This window comes from Leucoraja erinacea, chromosome 7, assembly GCF_028641065.1.
Source record: "Leucoraja erinacea ecotype New England chromosome 7, Leri_hhj_1, whole genome shotgun sequence".
Classification (NCBI taxonomy): Eukaryota; Metazoa; Chordata; class Chondrichthyes; order Rajiformes; family Rajidae; genus Leucoraja; species Leucoraja erinaceus.
Window position 1 is genome coordinate 30,718,630 of NC_073383.1, and position 19,870 is coordinate 30,738,499.

The 19,870-nt window shown below is 45.3% G+C and overlaps 1 protein-coding gene across 1 annotated transcript in view; it reads left to right on the forward strand.

Annotated features, from left to right (window-relative positions):
• Positions 1-1,977: 1,977 nt before the first annotated feature.
• LOC129698825 (TRAF family member-associated NF-kappa-B activator-like) overlaps positions 1,978-19,870 on the forward strand; it is a 45,896-nt gene continuing 28,003 nt past the window's right edge. The window contains exons 1-5 of the mRNA XM_055638137.1: positions 1,978-2,840; positions 11,813-11,942; positions 12,509-12,593; positions 13,904-14,058; positions 17,933-18,115. Coding sequence (XP_055494112.1) covers positions 11,844-11,942; positions 12,509-12,593; positions 13,904-14,058; positions 17,933-18,115 — 522 coding nt within the window. The 5' untranslated portion in view covers positions 1,978-2,840; positions 11,813-11,843. The remainder of the gene's footprint in view (positions 2,841-11,812; positions 11,943-12,508; positions 12,594-13,903; positions 14,059-17,932; positions 18,116-19,870) is intronic.

Below are 19,870 nucleotides of genomic sequence, written 5' to 3' on the forward strand. Positions count from 1 at the left end.
CAAAACAAAGTTGCAAGACAGGAACACTCTGAACTTTTCACCTCAATGGGATATCACAGCAAGTGCTTCAACAGGAGGGGGAGGGCCAATTGGTATTGCAATTGGAACTGCTGCAGCAGGCAGGGTAGGTGAAATTGGAATTTTTTTTAATCCACTGCTGAGGGAGGCAGGGGAGTGCTGGAATCTTACATTTGGGAACGGGTTCAGTTCCGTTGGAGGAGACGGGTGCATGGTGGAATCTTGGGTTGGGGGATCACACCATTGGGGGAGCAGTCTGCACTTGGTCTAGTATCCTTTAAAGTTTTGTGCCTAATCTTACAGCTTGTAATATGAAACTTTGCTCATGTGTGTTCTATCTTGCATTGCTATTTACAATACAGTAAACGTTCATTTATACGTACCACTTTATAATGCATTTTGGTTAGAGTGGACGGAACTACTGACCTTCATTGCCAGGCTCGGCTGCCGCGCTACCCCCGACCTGCACTGCCTCCTTGGCCGCTTCCCCGTCGGACCTACAGCCGGCTCACACAGCTTCCTCAGCCACACATTCTGCCATCGCTGACCCTTACCTGCACTCCAGCCGCCCGCGGGCTGCGACCATCGACTCCGCTGATCCTCGCCTCTTCCCCAGCCGCCAGCAGGCCGGGTCTGTCAACTCACCTGGATTCCAGGCCCTGTCCAGACCGAGAGACCGAAGAAGGATCTCCACCTGAAACGTCATCTATCCATGTTCTCCAAAGATGCCGCCTGACCTGAGTTGCTCCAACTTTTAGTGTCCTTTTGTGTATTTGCTTTTCTTTGTTTCCACCACATACAATGAGAATCCATTACTCAGTGATTCCTTATTCATTTAGAGTAGACAATCTGCATTAATGGTCACCATTGACCTCTCCTGTGGTCCGTTATAACAAGGATTTACTGTAGTTACTTTTCAAGTTTTTGTGAAAAGCATGGTTTGAGTGGCAGGTTGATGGACTCCCAAGTTGAGTTGTAGGCCACCCATGTTGAGTTGTAGGGTGCCCATGTTAAGTTGGAGGATGTCCACATTGAGCGCTGGGTTGGAGAGTGCCTGTGTTGAGTGGCGAGTTAGAGGGAGCCCATGTTGAACAGTGCCTGAGTGGAGTCGTTGGCTAGAAGATGTGGTGGGTTGGAGATGGGTATGTGGAGCAGTGGGTGGGAAGGTGCCTGGGCTAAAGGGAGCCCATGTTGGGTACTGTCCAGGTTGTTGTGAGTTGGAGGATGCCTGTCTTGAATTGTTGGTGGGTTGGAGGTAGCCTACGTTGAGCATGCCCAAGTTGAGCAGTAGGCATGAGGGTGCCCTGGTTGAGTGGTGAGTTGGAAGGTTGGAGGGTGACTGTGTTGAAGTGGGTTGGTGGGTGCCCAGGTTAGAGGGCACCCATGTTGAGTGGTGCCCGAGTTAAGTAGTGGCCAGGAGGGTGCCCATATTGAGTTGTGCCCGAGTTGAGCAGAGGGCAGGAGGGTGTCCCTGTTGAGGTGGGTCAGAGGAAGCCCATGTTGAGTGGTGCCTGGGTCGAGCGGTAGGCTGGTGGGAGCCCGGGTTAGAGGGAGCCCATGGTGAGAGGTGGGTTGTAGAGTGCCCGGATTAAAGGGAGCCCATGTTGAGCAGTGGGCTGGAGGGCACCCTTGTTAAGGGGAGCCCATGTTGAATGGTGGGTTGTCGTACCCAGTTTAGAGGGAGACCATGTTGAGCTGTGGATTGTTGAGTGACCAGATTAAAGAGAGCTCATGTAGGCTGGAGGGAGCCCATGTTGAGCAGTGCCTGGGTGGAGCGGCGGGCTGGAGGGAGCCTGGGTTAGAGGGAGCCCATGTTGAGCGGTGGGTTGTAGAATGTCAGGATTAAAGAGAGCCCATGTTGAGCAGTGGGCTGGAGGGAGCCCATGTTAGAGGGACTCCATGTTAAAGGGACTCCATGTTGAGTGGTGGGCTGGATGGAGCTCATGTTAGATGGACTCCATGTTGAGCAGTGGGCTGGAGGGAGCTCATGTTAGAGGGAGCCTATGTTGGGCGGTGGGCTGGAGGGAGCCCAGGTTGGAGGGAGCCCAGGTTGGAGGGAGCCCATGTTAGAGGGACTCCATGTTGAGCGGTGGGCTGGATGGAGCTCATGTTAGAGGGACTCCATGCTGGAGGGAGCCTGGGTTAGAGGGAGCCCACATTGAGTGGTGGGCTGGAGGGTGCCAAGGATGAGTAGTGACCAACGATTATAGAGGAGCTCCTCTATAATTTTTGGTGGTGACCGAGTTCAGTGGTGGGTAGGAGGATGCCTATGTTGTGGGGAGCCCGTGTTGAGCGGTGCCCAGGCTTGAGTGGAGGGCTGGAGGGGGCTCAGGCCTGAGGGCGCCCATGATGAGGCGATGCCCGTGTTGAGGGGAGGGTCAGGGGGGCGCGGCCCGGCTCCGAGTCCCCGGCGGGTGGCGGAAGTAGGCCCAGGCCCGGCCCAGCCCGGGGATTCCCCGGCCGGGGATTTCCGAGCCACCACGGCCTCCGCCGGCAGCCAATGAGCGGCGCCGCCCAACCTGCAGCGCAGCGGTCGGGTCGGGTCGGGACTGGGGGGCGAGGACCGGGGCTGGGCCGGGGCCTGAGGGAGCCGGCATCGGGGGACGAGGGGACTGCGAGACCCGGGCCTAGCCGAGCCGGGCGGGCGGGCGGGGAGGTCAGGGCAGGGCAGCGTCAGGTTTCTCCCCGCTGCTGGGGCTCGGCTGACGGGCTGAGGCCTAGGGAAGGTGGCTGGGCCGGCTCCCTGGGGAGGGGAGGAGAGGGGAGGGAGTAGCACTGTTACACCACAACTGCCCTCGATCATCCCTGCAACCTGCCTGCTGGTGAGTTCACAAACTGCTTTCTCCTGAGTGTTTCACTGCATAAGCATCAGTTTGTAGCGCATCATCGCAGTTCCCCGTGTGTGTAGTCATTTTAATCAACTTTACATCGACAAGTGTAGGTGGAAGTTCACTAAAATGACACCAGGCTCAAGGAACTAAACTGCTTTCTCCCGAGTGTGTTTACTGTGTAATGGATCTATAAGGTGTATGTGGAAAATTCACTAGAAGCGAGTACAGGCTCAGGTGACTGTAATCCTTTACAAACTGCGTTCTCCTGAGTGTTTTACTGTGTGAAAGATCTGTGGAAAGGTCACTAAGATGTCTCGACCAGAAACGTCACCTATTCCCATTCCCCAGTGATGCTGCCTGACCCGCTGAGTTGTTATTTCAGTTTTTTGTGCCTATCTTCACTCAAACGACAACAGGCACAGAGAGTTGTAATCCTTTACAATCTGCTTTCTCCTGTTTTTTTACTATGTAAAATATCTATGAAGTGTGGTGGAAAGTTCACTGAACTGACAACAGGCTCACGGAACTGTGATCCTTTACAAGCTGCTCTCTCCTGGGTTTTTACTGCATAAGCACCCCAGTTTGTAGAGTATCATCATAGCTCCCCATGTGTGCAGTCATTTTAGTCAACTTTTCATGTACAAGTGCAGGTGGAAAGTTCACTGAAATGACAACAGGTACAGGGACCTCTGATGTACAGGACAAGGGGTCACAGCTTAAGGATAAAGGGGAAATCCTTTAAAACCGAGATGAGAAGAACTTTTTTTCACGCAGAGAGTGGTCATCTCTGGAACTCTCTGCCCAGAGTGCCATTTGAGGCCAGTTCATTGGCTATATGTAAGAGGGAGTTAGATGTGGCCCTTGTGGCTAAGGGGATCAGGGGGTATGGAGAGAAGGCAGGTACGGGATACTGAGTGGGATGATCAGCCATGATCATATTGAATGGCGGTGCAGGCTCGAAGGGCCGAAGGTGGAAACTCTGCACCTAATTTCTATGTTTCTATGTTTCTATGTTTTACAAACTGGTTTTACTGTGTATTGATCCATGAAGTGTAGGTGGAAAGTCTGACATAAATTATAACAGACATGAGGAATTGTAATCCTTTACAAACTACTTTCTGCTGTGTTTTTACTGTGTGAGCAATGTAGTCTGTAGAGCATCACAGCTCCTTGTGTCTGTAGTCACTTTCGTCAAATTTTCATCTACAAGTGTAGGTGGAAAGTTAACTAAAGTAACTACAGTCCCAGGGAACTGTGATGCTTATGAATTGCTTCCTCCTGAGTTTACAAATGGCCTACTCCCCAAGTTTACTAATTGCAGAGAACTGTGGACGTAGCCCTGAACATCACACAAACCAACCTCCTTTCCATTGACTCCATCTGTGCTGCACCTTGCCGCCCAGCAAGACTACCAGCATAATCGAGAACGAGTCTCACCCCAGTCAGTTCAGTTCAGTTTAGTTTATTGTTATGTGTACCGATGTACAGTGAAAAGCTTTTGTTGTGTGCTAACCAGTCAGCAGAAAGACAATACATGATTACAATTAATCCATTTACAGTGTATAGCTATATTATATGGGAATAACATTTAGTGCAAGGTAAAGCCAGTTAAGTCCGATCATGGAAAGTCTGAGGATCATCAAAGAGGTGGATAGTAGTTCAGCACTGCACTCTGGTTGTGGTAGGATGATTCAGTTGCCTGATAACAGCTGGGAAGAAAGTCCCCAAATCTGGTGGTGTGCATTTTCACACTTCTATGCCTTTTGCCTGATGGGAGAGGGGAGAAGAGGGAGTGGCCAGGGTGCGACTTGTCACTCCCTCTTCTCCCCTCTTCCCCTCAGGCAAGAGGTACAGGTTTGAAAATGTATACCTCCAGATTCAGGGACAGTTTCTTCCCAGCTGTTATCAGGCAACTGAGCCATCCTTTCACCAACCAGCGAGCGGTCCTGACCTATCTACCTCATTGGAGACCTTTGAACTATCTTTAGTCAGACTTTAATGGACTTTACCTTGCACTAAAGTAACATTAGCAATTTTGCAGATGACACAAAGCTGGGTGGCAGTGTGAACTGTGAAGAGGATGCTATGAGAATGTAGGGTGACTTGGACAGGTTGGGTGTGTGGGCAGATGCATGGCAGATGCAGTTTAATGTGGATAAATGTGAGGTTATCCATTTTGGTAGCAAAAACAGGAAGGCAGATTATTATCTAAATGGTGTCAAGTTGGGAAATGGGGAAGTACAACGGGATCTGGGTGTCCTTGTTCATCAGCCAATGAAAGTAAGTATGTAGGTACATCAGGCAGTGAAGAAAGCGAATGGCATGTTGGCCTTCATAACAAGAGTTGAGTATAGGAGCAAAGAGATCCTTCTGCAGTTGTATAGGGCCCTAGTGAATATTATGTAGAGTTTTGGTCCCCTAATTTGAGGAAGGACATTCTTGCTATTGTGGGAGTGCAGTGTAGGTTTACAAGGTTAATTCCCAGGATGGCGGGACTGTCATGTGCTGAGAGAATGGAGCGACTGGGCTTGTATGCTCTGGAGTTTAGAAGGATGAGAGGGGATTTTATTGAAACATATAAGATTATTAAGGGTTTGGACATGCTAGAGGCAGGAATCATGTTGGGGGAGTCCAGAACCAGGAGCCACAGTTTAAGAATAACGGGTAAGCCATTTAGAACGGAGACGAGGAAACACTTCTTCACACAGAGAGTTGTGTGTCTGTGGAATTCTCTGCCTCAGAGGGCGGTGGAGGCCGGTTCTCTGGATACTTTCAAGAGAGAGCTAAATAGGGCTCTTGAAGATAGCGGAGTCCGGGGTTATGGGGAGAAGGCAAGAACGGGGTACTGATTAGGGATGATCAGCCATGATCACATTGAATTGCGGTGCTGGCTCGAAGGGCCGAATGGCCTACTCCTGCACCTATTGTCTATTGGAACAAATGTTTTACTCTTTATCCTTCATCTGTACACTGGACGGCTGAAGGTTAACTAAAATGACAAAACCCTCAAAGGACTGGGATACTTTACAAACTGGTGCATACAGACTGCTTCCTCATGGGTTTACAGTTTGCTATCTCCTGATTTTCATTATGTTTTAATAGCTCTCTGAAATGTAGGTGGAAAACTAACTGAAATGACTACCTACCCAAGGAACTGTGATCCTTTACCAACTGCTTTCTCTCTGAGTTTACAGACTATTCCTGAATTTCTGTTATGTTGTAATGCCTTAGGAAGTGTAGGTGAAAAGTCACCAAAAATGGATAAAGTCATAAGAATACTTCACAAACTGTGATGCTTATGAACTGCTCTCTCCTGAGTTTTTTTACTGTATTATTTTACTCTATTGTGTAGATGGGAAGTTAACTAAAATTTTCAGACACAAGGTACTTTGATGCCTTGCCAACTGTGCTTACAACCTGCTTTCTCTTTAGTTTAAAAAAATGTTTTAGTGGCTCTATGAAGTGTTGACGCTTCTTCCCAACAACCATCAGATTGTTGAACTCCTCACAACACTAACCTCAACTATGAACTTCTATGGACTGCCTGTGGTTGCAACAGGACTTTTTTTTCCCACCAGTATTACAGTTGTTAGTTTATTGAATTTTAAAAAAAAAATACCCGTATGTATTGGGTTTACTGGCCTGTTAAGCTGCTGCACAGAATGAATGTTGAGGATGTTTCCACCAGTGGGAGAGTCTAGGACCAGAGCCATAGCCTCAGAATAAAACTACATGTATTTAGAAAGGAGATGAGGAGGCACTTCTTGAGTCACATGGTGGTTAATCCGTGGAATTCATTGGCACAGATGGGTGTGGTGGCCAAGTCATTGAGAATTTTTAAGATGCAGAATGACTGATTCTTGATTGCCTCGGGTCCTAGACTCTCCCACTAGTGGGAACATCCTCTCCACATCCACTCTATCCAGGCCTTTCACTATAATGTTGCCTGCTTTTCCAAGACAGTGTGAAGTGTCGATGGAGTCAACGGTAGAGGTCTGATCTGTGTGATGGACTGGGGTACATCTACAACTCTCTGCAATTTCTTATGATCTTGGGCAGAGCTGTTCCCAAACCAAGCTGTGAAGCAACCTGACAGTATACTTTCTACCATGCATCTGTAGAGGTTTGTAAGAGTCGCTGAAGACATCCTCAATTTCCTCAGTCGCCTCAGGAAATAGAGGCGTTCATGTGCCTTCTTGGCTGTCGAATCAATGTGGTTAGTTCACAACAGATTATTGGTAATATTAACCCCAAGGAACTTAAAGCTCTCAACCATTTTCACTTGATGCTGATTGAGACTTGTACTCCACCACAAGCCGATGACCACCTCCTTTGCCTTGCTGACATTCAGGAAGAGGTTATTATTTTGAGATCATGCCACTATGTTCTCTATCTCCTTCCTGTACTCTTGTCATTGCTCGTTATCTGGTCCACCACAGTGGTGTAGTCTGCAAACCTGAAGCCAATTTTGGCATTTGGCCATGCAGTTGTGAGCTTGAGTTGGCTTTGATGTAGCCTTGGAGGCTGCAACTTTAGGTTCTAGTGGAATTGGGTTGAAGACTGAAATTACAGGGAACTGAGAGCTTGAATCCACACTTAAGAATCATACAGCTTGGAAACGGGTCCTGCGGCCAACTTTCCCACGCCGACCAACATGCCCCATCTACACTAGTCCCATCTGCCTGCATTTGGCCCATATCCCTCCAAACCTATCCAAACTATGTACTTGTGTAAATGTTTCTTAAATGTTGCAAGAGTACCTGCCTCAACTACCTCCTCCGGAAACTCATTCCTTACACCCACCACACTTCATGTGAAAAGTTACCCCTCGGGTTCCTATTAAATTTTCTCCTTCCACCTTAAACCTATGTCCTCTGGTGCTCGATTTCCCTACTTTGGGCAATAGACTGTGCATTTACCCGATCTATTCCCTTCATGATTTTGGTCACCCCACATCCTCCTTGGCCATCTTGTCCTGGCAACATCCTCGTAAATTTTCTTTGCACCTTTTCCAGCTTGATAAACATCTTTCCTATAACATGGTGATCAGCACAATTAGATCTCCAAGCTCGACAACACTTCCCAGAGTCCTGCCATTGACTGTGTAGATCCTGCTCTTGTTTGACTTCCCATAATGCAGCTCTTCACATTAAATTCCATTAACCATTCCTCAGCCCACCTGCCCAACCGATCAAGCAATTCCTGACAGCCATCTTCACTATCTCCAATACCACCCACTTTAGTGTCATCTGCAAACTTGTACGTTCTCATCTAAATCTAGATGACAAACAGCAATGGGCCCAGCACCGAACCCTGAGGCACACAACTAGTCACAGGCCTCCATTCCTAAAAACATCCTTCCATCGCCCTATGCTTTCTTCCATGAAGTTAATTTTTTATACGTTCAGCTATTTATCCTTCGATCCCATGCGATCTAAGGCAATGAGCTTGAGCGATAATTATATTCATTTTGCTGAGCTGTTACTAATTTGGTGTTTGCTTTTCCAATGTAGAAGAGTCCACATGAGAAATGAGTATGGTGGACTAAATTGAAAGTGCAAGGAAATTGTTGTCTCATTTAGTTTATTATTCTCACGTGTACCGAGGTACAGTGAAAGACATTTGTTTGGGTGCTGTCCAGTCAAAGAAAAGACAAGGCATGAATATAATCGAGCCGCCCACAGTGCACAGATACAGGATAAAGGGTACAACATTTAGTGCAATGATATAACATTGAAATCCGATTAAAGATAGTTGAAAGGCCACCAATGAGGTAGACACAAAATGCTGGAGTAACCCAGCGGGACAGGCCGCATCTCTCGAGACCCTTCTTCAGATCCAAAACGTCAACGTGAAATGTCAACCATTTCTTCTCTCCAGAGATGTTGCCTGTCCCACTGAGTTACTTCAGCATTTTGTATCTATCTTCGGTGTAAACCAGCATCTGCAGTTCCTTCCCACACAGTTAGGTGCGAGGTCAGGACTGCACTCCAGCCTGTGAGAAATCTGAAAATTGTTTTTGGAAGGGCAGCTATGGCTCCTTTGAATGCAGGGGAAGTGTCTACTGGAGGAAGTACTGGTGGAGTGCAAGAGAGGACCTCGGCATTTCAGAAGGAATGGTACCTTTAGGATGCTGAAAAGTTGATGTAGAAGGTATCATGCTGGATGTGTTAGGCGAAGCAGTGGTAATTAAAGCCCTGGGTACAGTGGATGTGGAGAGGATGCTTCCACTGGTGAATCTAGGACCAGAAGACACAGCCTCAGAATAAAGCCACAGCCTCACTTCCTTTGGAATGGAGTTGAGGAGAAAATTCTTTAGCCAGTGGAATTCATTGCCACAGACGGTGCCATTGGGTATTCTTAAAGTGGAGATTGATAGTTAGGGCATCAAAGGTTATAGGGAGAAAGCAGGAGAATGGGGTTGAGAGGAAAAATAGATCGGCCATGATTGAAAGGTGGAGCAGTCGATGGGCCGAATGGCCTAATTCTGCTTCTATGTCTTTTGGGTGGAGGGTAGGTAAGGATGTGGGGAATATTTTGTTCTGATGGTGACGAAAAGGAATAAAAGCGGGTGTGTGAGAAGTGGAACAGGTTGTGGGCCTTGTTTGCATTAGCAGAAGGGAACTCAACATTGTGAAAAAAAGGAACAACTTATGGAGATAGGCGATATCGAAAATGGCTTTGTCAGCACCGATGCGGTGGACTAGAATATAATGGCGTCCTCGCAGAAAGTAGAGCAGCAAGAAGTGGAGTTCAGGCAGTTGTGTGGAATTTGTAGGTTTACAGAGGATGCTAGTCACCCAATTTTCCCCTGTATTGAAAATCAAGAAGTGGGGGAAGGGGAGAGACAGGACTGCAGGGGAAAGTCTAGTGACTGCTACGCTCTGTACACCTAAAAACAAGTGGTGGGTGGAGTGATGCCGATACAGGGAACCTTCCATCTGCCTCGGTTACGGCCAGAACTTCAACTTCCCACAACTGTGTTTTTGTTTTGAAAGAAATGAATGGAGTGGTGGGAAAGGTTTGTTCGGTGTAAGAACAAGTTGAGCCAGGTAACAGAGACTAGTCTCGAATTTGGACTGATGTTGAATCTGTTCAAGGAAGCAGAGAGAGTCGGGTGTCCTGGTGGGAGATTGTGGATGAACATCGAGAGAATCATTACCAGCCGGGGACAATAGATGGGAAGTTGCATTAATGTCATGGTTATTAATTTATTGGATTGGATTTAATATTTATGTATTGTGTTTACCTGCCTATTATTAGCTGTTGCAAATAAAAAAATTAATGGATACGTGACAATTAAAAGCCTTTATCTTTCAACCCGCTAGTGGGGAAGGGTTTACTGTCAGAAATTATACGGATGTAGTTAAGTGCGTTTTATTGTCATATGTCCCGAAAAGGAAATTCTTGCTTGCAGCAGCACCACAGATATGTAAACACACCCATAATAAACAACAAGAAAATGTGAGTATAAGAAGGGCAGCACAGTGGTGCAGCGGTAGAGCTGCTGCCTTACAGCACCCGAGACCTGCGTTCGATCCTGACCTGTGGTCCTGTCTGTATGGAGTTTGTACGTTCTCCCTATGACTGTGTGAATTTGCTCTGGGTGCTCTGGTTTTCTATAAATTGTCCCTAGTGTGTAGGGTAATGCTAGTGTATGGGGTGATCGCTAGTCGACACAGACTCGGTGAGCTGAAGGGCCTGTTTCTGCACTGTATTTCTAAAGTCTAAAGTGCTCCCTGGCTTCCTTCCCCAGCTCCAACCTCATCCCAATATCTTTCTATGAAATGGAGAGACAAGGAACTGCAGAGGGGTTGGTTTACAAAAAAAAGACACAAATATTGGAGTAATTCAACAGGTCGGGCTGCATCTCAGGAGAACATGGATGGGTGACATTTCAGCCCACCAAGTCAATCCAATACAATACAATACAATTTATTTGTCATTTGAACACCATTGAAGTTCAAACGAAATGTTGTTTCTGCAGTCATACACACAAGAAAGAACCAAGACCCAACACAATTTACACAAACATCCATCACAGCGCATCTCCTCCTCACTGTGATGGAAGGCAAAAACTTATCTCTCCCCTGCACTCCCCATTCCCCTCCCGATGTCAGAGTCAAAGCCCCCAGCGGGCGATGGTAATTGTCCCGCGGCCATTAACGCCGCGCCGGGTGATGCAAGGTCTTGTTGTTGGAGCCCCCGGCGGGCGCTAGCAAAGTCCCACAGCCATTCCAAGCCGTGCCGGGCGATGATGTAAGGTCCCGCTCCAGGTACTCTTCAACCCTGCAATTCAGGCGGGTGAAGTAGCCGTTGCGGAAGCCCCGAAAAGTGGTCTCCCAGCAGGGACCCGCGGGCTCCCGGTGTCACTGTCCACCAGACGTGCGGTAAGCCTCCGAATCTCCGGGGTCAGGTCGCAGCCGAGCGCCACCACAGCTCCACCCGCTCCAAACTCGGCCAGCTCCACGATGGTGAGTAGGTCCGCAGCTCCGTGACTGGAGCCCCAGGTCGTTCCTGCTGGAGGCCGCTTCACGGTGCTAGGCCCCAATGACAACGGAGACCCGACAGAGAAAAGGTCGGGTTCTCCGTGCAGGGGATAGATTTTAAAAGTTTCCCCCACCTCCTGCACACATACACAAATAAAAATAATAAAATCTACATTCAAACAAGACAAAAAATAATAAAAAGACAGATGGACTGCAGAGGCCGCTGCGACGTGACTCGCGCCGCCCACCGACCAAAACTTGACCTTGACCTTGGTCTTGACCTAAAACATCGCTTATCCGGCCACGTCTTCCAGAGATGCTGCCTGACTCGCTGAGTTATCCCAACACGTTGTGACTTTGTTACATTCTTGGGTCTATTTCTTTCTGCCTTATGGTGAAAGGTGATGAGACTGTCACAGTGTTCTGAAGGTTGATATGCAATTGTTGATGATAAATATTATTTTTGTGTTGCAGATTTTAGATTTGTAATATTGTTTTGGTAAATATGGATAAAAATATTGGCGAGCAGCTCAACAAGGCATTTGATGCATATCGCCAGGCTTGTGTGGAGAGGGACAATATCAAGAAATCTTTAGAGCAACGGGTATGTTGTCTGTGAACAGATTATTGTGTGCTAAAATTGGGTGTACATTATGTACACTTCAGTGAAAACTCATATACTATCTGCCTTACCTAGATTACTGTTGATTTTCCACGGTAATTTAAATTTTGCTTGTGACTTATAACAATTAGACCATAAGACATGAGCAGAATTAGTCAATTCAGCACATCGAGTCAGCTCTGCCATTCGATCATGGTTGATCTATTTTTCCCTCAGTCCCAATCTTCTGCTTTCTTTCCGTAACCTTTGAGCCCTTCCCTATCAAGGACCTATCAATCTCTGCTTTAGAAATACCCAATGCCTTGGCCTCCATAGCTGTCTCTGGCAATGAATTTCACAGATTCACCGCTCTTTATAAAGAAATTCCTCCTCAATCTCAGACAAAAAATAATTTTATAATAACTGTAAACTTAAATAGCTAAATCCATATCTTTAGTAACTGTTTGGATACCACAGAATCTTCCAACTACCCATAATATTAAAGAATAGACTTTGGTAGATAATGCAAGTTAAAATAATTATTTGTATGAATGTTATTTTTTATTCAGATTTATGTCTTGGAACAAACTGTGGAAAAGAAAGACAATACTATTGCAAAATTGCAATTACAGGCTGCGTCTACCACCCCCAGAGGTAAGTTATAACTATAAATTATAGAGGAATAATTTGTACACCACCACCACAAATATTCAATCAGGAATGCCCCTGTGTCAGCCCACTCGGAGTTATTCTTCATTTATTATTTGCATTGTAAATAGTCTCTTGAAAAATTGCATTTCCGAACTGTATTTTTCATTTGCTAACACCTTGATTTGTCCTTGAAGTTTTTGGTGTTAGAAATATTTCCATCTCGTGAATGTTGACCTCCTTGTTGCCTTTTTAGATTTAAGAATTCTATTAATAATTATTCTAACTGCTGCTATTCAAATGTTTCTCAATTTGTTGCTGTACCAGTTAAAGAGTGGTGTTTCAGGGTGATGTGTTCAAAGGTAGCACTAGAGCAATTTTTTCCTTTGTTTATGGCAAATTCCCCAGAAAAAGTTTTATTTGATTGACTTCGGTGTAAATAAGTGTCTTCATTTACTTAAAACATTTGCAGAATGTTTCCAGGTTATTTGTTCACATTTATTATTTGAAAGTCTCACCTGCTGTGTTGAACACATACATGTTGCCTTATATTGCAATTACAATTGGAAAAATCTAGATTTGGATACACACACTGGTCAGAACCCATTTCCTTGGAGTGGAAATGTCTAAGAGAGCACAGCTTTAAAGTGAGAGGGGTAAATGTGAAAAATGTGCAGGGCAAGTTTTAATTTACCTGCAATGTGCTGCTGGGTGTGGTGGTGGAGGCAGGCACAACCGTGGCATTTCAGAGGTTTGTAGATAGTTACATGGATATGCAGGGAATGGCGAGAAATGGATCACGTGCAGGCAGAAAAGATTGGGTAAACATGGCATCATTGTGGGCAGAAGGGCCTGTTGCTGTTCTGTGCCTAGTCTCCACTTGATACTCTGCTGACTTTAAATTGTGACACTCTGTCCAACTTATAATTCAAGCATGTGAAAAATTTCCTTCATCAAAATTTCAAGAACACCAAAGTCATTATCTTAAGTTCTGTTCCCTTAGCACTGACTTCATCTTTCTTTGTCACTACAACCTGATAAACACAACTGCAACCTTGGTGCAACATTTTACCCGGAATTACATTTTTTGAAGTTTAATTTATTTAGGCAGAGGACAATTCGTGTCGGCAGTATTGGATCACTGGGAGTACTGGATTATTGTGAGAGAGCAATATTCCCTGAACTAAAAAATAATTATTAGTTAAATGTTAAAAAAAGAAAAGAAAATGGATACATCTATATCAGTCAATATTAATCTGCCAACAGCAGATTATGGTCGCTTTCACATTCACCTTTTTGTTCTAAACTGTTTGCAGGTAACATTGCTGGTCAAGTTCAGGTTCTGGATACTTTGCCACAGATAAATGAGAGTGACTTACTGAAACTCAGAAGAAATGAGGCACAACATTCCACAGCATCGGATTCACCAGAAGATTTGAAAGAGGTGTTAGAAAGGGAAAGACTTTGGAAGGTAAACATAATTTAAGACGGTCCAAGCATCTCCAATGAGGTAAATGGGACTCTCTCTAGTTGTTGGTCGGATGGTTCAGTTACCTGATAATGAGTAGGAAGAAACTGTCCCCAAATCTAGAGGTGTGCATTTTCACACCTTTGTACCGCTTGCCTGATGGGGGAGAGGAGAAGAGGGAGTGACCGAGTTGAGAATTTAACCTGATTATGCTAGTGGCATAATTTAAAGCTCATCAAAGGCTGAATGGTGGAGAAACAGTATTTAGATAATTTAATTATTATCAATGTGGCATCACAGATAGACAAGGTAGTGAAAATACCGTTTGGCCATTCATCAGTCAGGGCATTGAACACCTAATATGTTCAGATTGGGCAAGTGTTGAGACATTGTATTGCAGTTGTGCAAGATGCTGGTGAGGCAGCACTTGGTATATTTGTGTTCAGGTTTAATGATCCCTGCTGTAGCAAAGACATCACTAAACTGGAAAGATTGCAAAGATGATTTACAAGAATGTTGCCGAGACTCGAGGGCCTGAGCTGTAGGGAGAGGGCAGGTTAGGACTCTATTGGACTGTAGGAGAATGAGGGGTGGTTCAATGGTACTTTATTGTCACGTACAACATGCAGTGACATTTTTTTCAGTCCAGCCTTGTGGAGCGGCGCCTGATCCAGGCGAGCCCCAGGCTTCTGCAGGGCCCCCAGCCTTTGTCTGAATCGTTCAACGAACCGACATCCCTCTTCTTGCCCATCCACCTGTGTACCCTAGGGATGCCTCCTGCAGCTGATCTTGAGGGCGTGGAAGGCCAGACCCCGTTTCCCTTTCCTTCTGGTCCTTGCTCCTTGTGACTGTTGTTACCAGCTGCCTCCTCTTCGGTGGTACACAAAAATGCTGGAGAAACTCAGCGGGTGCAGCAGCATCTATGGAGCGAAGGAAACGGGCAACGTTTTGGGGTGAAATCAGCCCGAAACGTTGCTTGTTTCCTTCGCTCCATAGATGCTGCTGCACCCGCTGAGTATCTCCAGCATTTTTGTGTACCTTCGATTTTCCAGCATCTGTAGTTCCTTCTTAACATAGAAACATAGAAACATAGAAATTAGGTGCAGGAGTAGGCCATTCGGCCCTTCGAGCCTGCACCGCCATTCAATATGATCATGGCTAATCATCCAACTCAGTATCCCGTACCTGCCTTCTCTCCATACCCTCTGATCCCCTTGGCCACAAGGGCCACATCTAACTCCCTCTTAAATATAGCCAATGAACTGGCCTCAACTACCCTCTGTGGCAGAGAGTTCCAGAGATTCACCACTCTCTGTGTGAAAAAAGTTCTCCTCATCTCGGTTTTAAAGGATTTCCCCCTTATCCTTAAGCTGTGACCTCTTGTCCTGGACTTCTCCAACATCGGGAACAATCTTCCTGCATCTTCCTGCATTAAATTCCACCTCTTCAGTTCTCCGGTCTTCGGGGGATGAGCAGGGCTGGGTTTGGCGGCTCCCCCTACAGGCCATGGCCCGCCGGGTATTTCTGTGGCTGGACGCGCGGCCCATTGGGTCATACGGGTAGGTTCCTGTTTCCGCGGCAGGTGAGCCAGACCTGCTGTCGGGTTTGACTGCAGCTCCTCTCGATCCTTCTGTCACATGGCTTACTGGTATCAAGCAATGCAGAGAGCAGGACAGTTAAAGTATTACAGCTGCAAAAACTAGGTTGATTGAGATCACTTAGATCTGCAGCAAATATTTTTGCAAGAAATGACTTCATCCTGACAATCTTAAAGTTGTTGAGCTGGAGTTTACATTGATATTTAGTTTAGAGATACAGCTTGGAAACAGGTCCTTTGGCCCACCAAGTCCACGCTGACCAGTAATCACCCGTACACAAGCACTATCTTACACACTAGGGACAATTTACAATTGTTACCGAAGCCAATTAACCTACAAACCTGCACATCTTTGCACTGTGGGAGGAAACTGGGGCTCCTGGAGAAAGCCCACACAGGTCATGGGGAGAACGTACAAACTTCAGATACTGGTGACGGTCTTAACCCGAAAAGCCACCTATCCATGTTCTCCAGGAATGCTGCCTGAACCGCTGAGTTACTCCAGCAATGTTTTTTGGGTTTTTTTGTAAACCAGCATTTGCAGTTCCTTGTGTCTCTCTCTAAATGATAACCAGGCTTTATTGGGAAGGAACAGAACATGCAAATATAAGTATAACTAGCCAATAGATCAAAGTAAAGATTCTTGTTTTTCTTGGTCCTGGATACAAAGTGCTCAGGATGTTTGGGGTGTGAATTGTTGATATCAAATGTATTACAGTGCTAAAAAGAAAGAATGAGGCAGAGGGGTCAAAGAGAGAATATGTTGAATTATTCTCAGGAACAGTAGAGCAGTGCACTGTGTATTCTCAGTCGAGGAATGGGAGAAATACAGAAGAGCAAGTATGCTGGAAAAGTAGAGCACAAATTAAAGGGATTTTATGATGGAGACTGCACTTCTGCTGATTTAAAAACTGTAATAGCACGATTGTTAAAGGCGTAGAGAGAATGAAGAATGTGTAAGAAGATATATTTTTTAATGTTTCTGGACCTACAAGGAAGGAGGCGTTATGGGATCTCGTTCTGCAGAGTGAAGTTGGTCAAGTTCACCAGGTTTTGCTAGGGGAACATTTGGGAGATGGAAATCATAACAAATTCTGGTCAGTTGGAGTAAGGGAGATGGAGCAATCCAAAGTCAAACTAAGAGGAAGGTCCATTTGAATGGGCTGAGACTGGGTGTGGTGCAGGTAAAACAATAGGCTGCATTTGTGGAAGAGACGATTCAGGTGCATTTGGGGCACATTCCCAGGAGAGGCACAGGGAGAAAAAAACACATCTAGAGCACTTGGAATTATAATCTGAATGTTTACACACCTTCTTGCTCTGATTTGATCTTTGATTTCATAAGTGCCTGATCTTTGATCTATTGCGTACATTATTTTGTACCCATGAAAACCACTGTCCCTTCCGTCGTAGCTAGCAACTGTGATCCCCTCTATGCAGGCAAGGTAGGTGGATGGGGTCAATCAGGAATTTGAAAAGGAAAGAATAATTTGAAAGAAAGAGCCGCTAAAGTACTGGAATAATCAGGCAGCATCTCTGGAACCTTTCTTCAGACTGATTGCAGTCAAGGGATGAGTGCTTGAAGAAAGGAGGGGGCAGGTCAAAACCTGGCAAGTGATAGGTGGATGCAGGGGGGGGGGGGGGGGGGGGGGTTTAATATATACTGGTATAATTCCCCTGCTCTTGCACAGAATCTACATCTAACTCAGAGAGCCAGGTATTCCTCTATTTAATGTCTCATCCAAAAATTGGCACCTTTTTATGTACATTGTTTCTTCAGTACTGCACCTTGCCGATATTAGGTGTTTAAATGTCCAGAATGGGTCCTGGGCCCACAGATGTCTCACTTTACTTCAGAGCGCTGTGTCTTGCCAAGTCTAACACATGAATGAAGCTTGTTTAGGAGGCATGTTGCAAGATACATGTCTTGTGTGAGGTAAATTGCAAAAGAGATGGGAAATGCGTTTGGTAATTGCAATGTTGCTGATGTGATAATAATTAGTGAACATAGAGGACAGACAAATTATTAGCACGAGGAACTGCAAATGCTGGTTTACAAAACAGAACACACAAAGTGCCAGAGTAACTCAGCAGGTCAGGCAGCATCTCTTGACCCAAAATGTCACCTATCCTTGTCTTCCATAGATGATGCCTGACCGCTGTTCCTCCTGCACTTTGTGTTTTTTTTTTTAGACGTATAAATTAATTGTCTTTATCACCAGGTGAATGTTTAATTCATACTTCATTCTCAGTTGCGTTTTATTTCCTTTACACTCTCAGGAACACTTGGTAGTTGCAAACAGTAGGTTGAAAGACCAGATAAAGGATTATCAGCAAAAGCAAACAGAGCTTAAAAATAACATTGAAGAAAAAGATCATCAATTGAGGCTGCTCAGCAAAGAATTGAAGGAGTACACTAAGTTCACAAATATTGAACAACTCCACTGTCGACCAGTCTTGGAGGTAAGATGTAGAAATAAGATACCAAACAATTCCCTCAAATATCTGATGGTAGGCTAGAGGTGACACAGCATCTACCTTCTATAAAGGGAAGAATGGTCTCTTCTTTAAAAGCAATAAACTGCTTTTAAAGAAGAAACCATCCTTCCCTCTGGAAATGCTGCCCAATGAATCAAGGGACCAAACACCATGCTGTTATTCTGCTTCATTGTTTGAGGCACACTTTTAGTTTTGGTCTTTTTGATTGAAAAATACTGAATGGAAACAGGTCTTGCCTGCTGAGTCCATGCCGACCATTGATCACCCGTTCTTGTCAATTGTACCAAACGGAACAATGAAATTCTTACTTGCAGCAGCACAACAGCTCTGTGTACAATATAATAAATGGGAAAAAAGATATATGTAAACATACAAACACAACGTAACTATATACTGAACTATTTTTATTATGTGTCAGGAGGTCAGGTTCGAACCCGTGTCTCTATTGCTGTGAGGCAGCAGCTCTACTAGCTGTGCCACTTTGCTGCCCTTTAGTTGCTGATCTGTTTTTATTTTGGATATCTTTTCTGTTTTAGTATCATAATATGGTTCAACTTTAATGCTACAGTAAGAACAAGAAACAACATGATGCAGTTTTCTTCCTGAAAGCTCTCATCTGATTTTCGTAAATCAGATTACAATTACAGGTTAACTTTCTTGGGGAACTTTGTACTACATTTTTCTGTTGTTTATTTTTCACTCATTCTAGTGCTTTGACGCTTCAACTGTTAATGTTGTCAGTTGTATTAGTATTTTATAAAATTAGAATTGAAATGAAAATAAAACCCAGGTAACATCTTGTTCAATAGAATATGTAGAAATAAGGAATGCCAAAGCTGGGTTACAAAGCACTGGAGTACTCAGCGGGTCAGGCAGCATCTCTGGAGAATATGGATAGGTGACCTCATGGATAGGTGCCTGACCTCTTGAGGTTATTCCAGCACTTTGTGTCTTATTTTGTAAACTGGCACTTGCAGTTCCTTGTTTCGACATTTCCCACTGCAAAATCTCCTCTATGTATGCCTATGTATGTATGCCTACTTTGAAGAAGTTCTCCTCTTTTCAGTGTCTGAAGAAGGCCTCTGACTCGAAATGTTACCTATCCATGTTCTCCAGAGATGCTGCTTGAGCCGCTGGGTTACTCCAGCACTTTGTGTCAATAGAATTTATAGTCTCTTTTATATCTCCCTGGGCAAGGTGTGACAAATAAAAGTCAGTGAAAACATCAAGATGGAGAGCTACATCAAGCTACAGCATAGGAACAGGCCCATCGGTTTCACAATATCTGTACCGCTCATGATGCCAAGACAAACTCTTATCCATATTCCTCCATTCCCTGCATATCCGTGTGCCATTTTAGGGGCAGCAAAGTGGCGCAACGGTAGAATTGCTGCCTCACAGCACCAGAGACTCGGGTTCGATCCTGCCTAGGGGTTCTGTCTGTGTGGATTTTGTATTTTCTCGCTGTGACTGCGTGGGATTTCTCCGGGTTCTCCAGTTTCTTCCCACACTGCAAAGATGTACAGATTTGTAGGTTCATTGGCTTTGGTAAGTTGTAAAATTGTCCCTGGTGTGTGTAGAATAGTGTCAGGGGTGAAGGCTGGTTGGCGCGGACTTGGTAGGCCGATGGCCTGTTTCCGCTCTGTCTCTTGAGTCTAAAGTCTAAATTTATCTAGTCCCATTTGTCCGTGTTTGGCCCATATCTCGCTAAACTTTTCC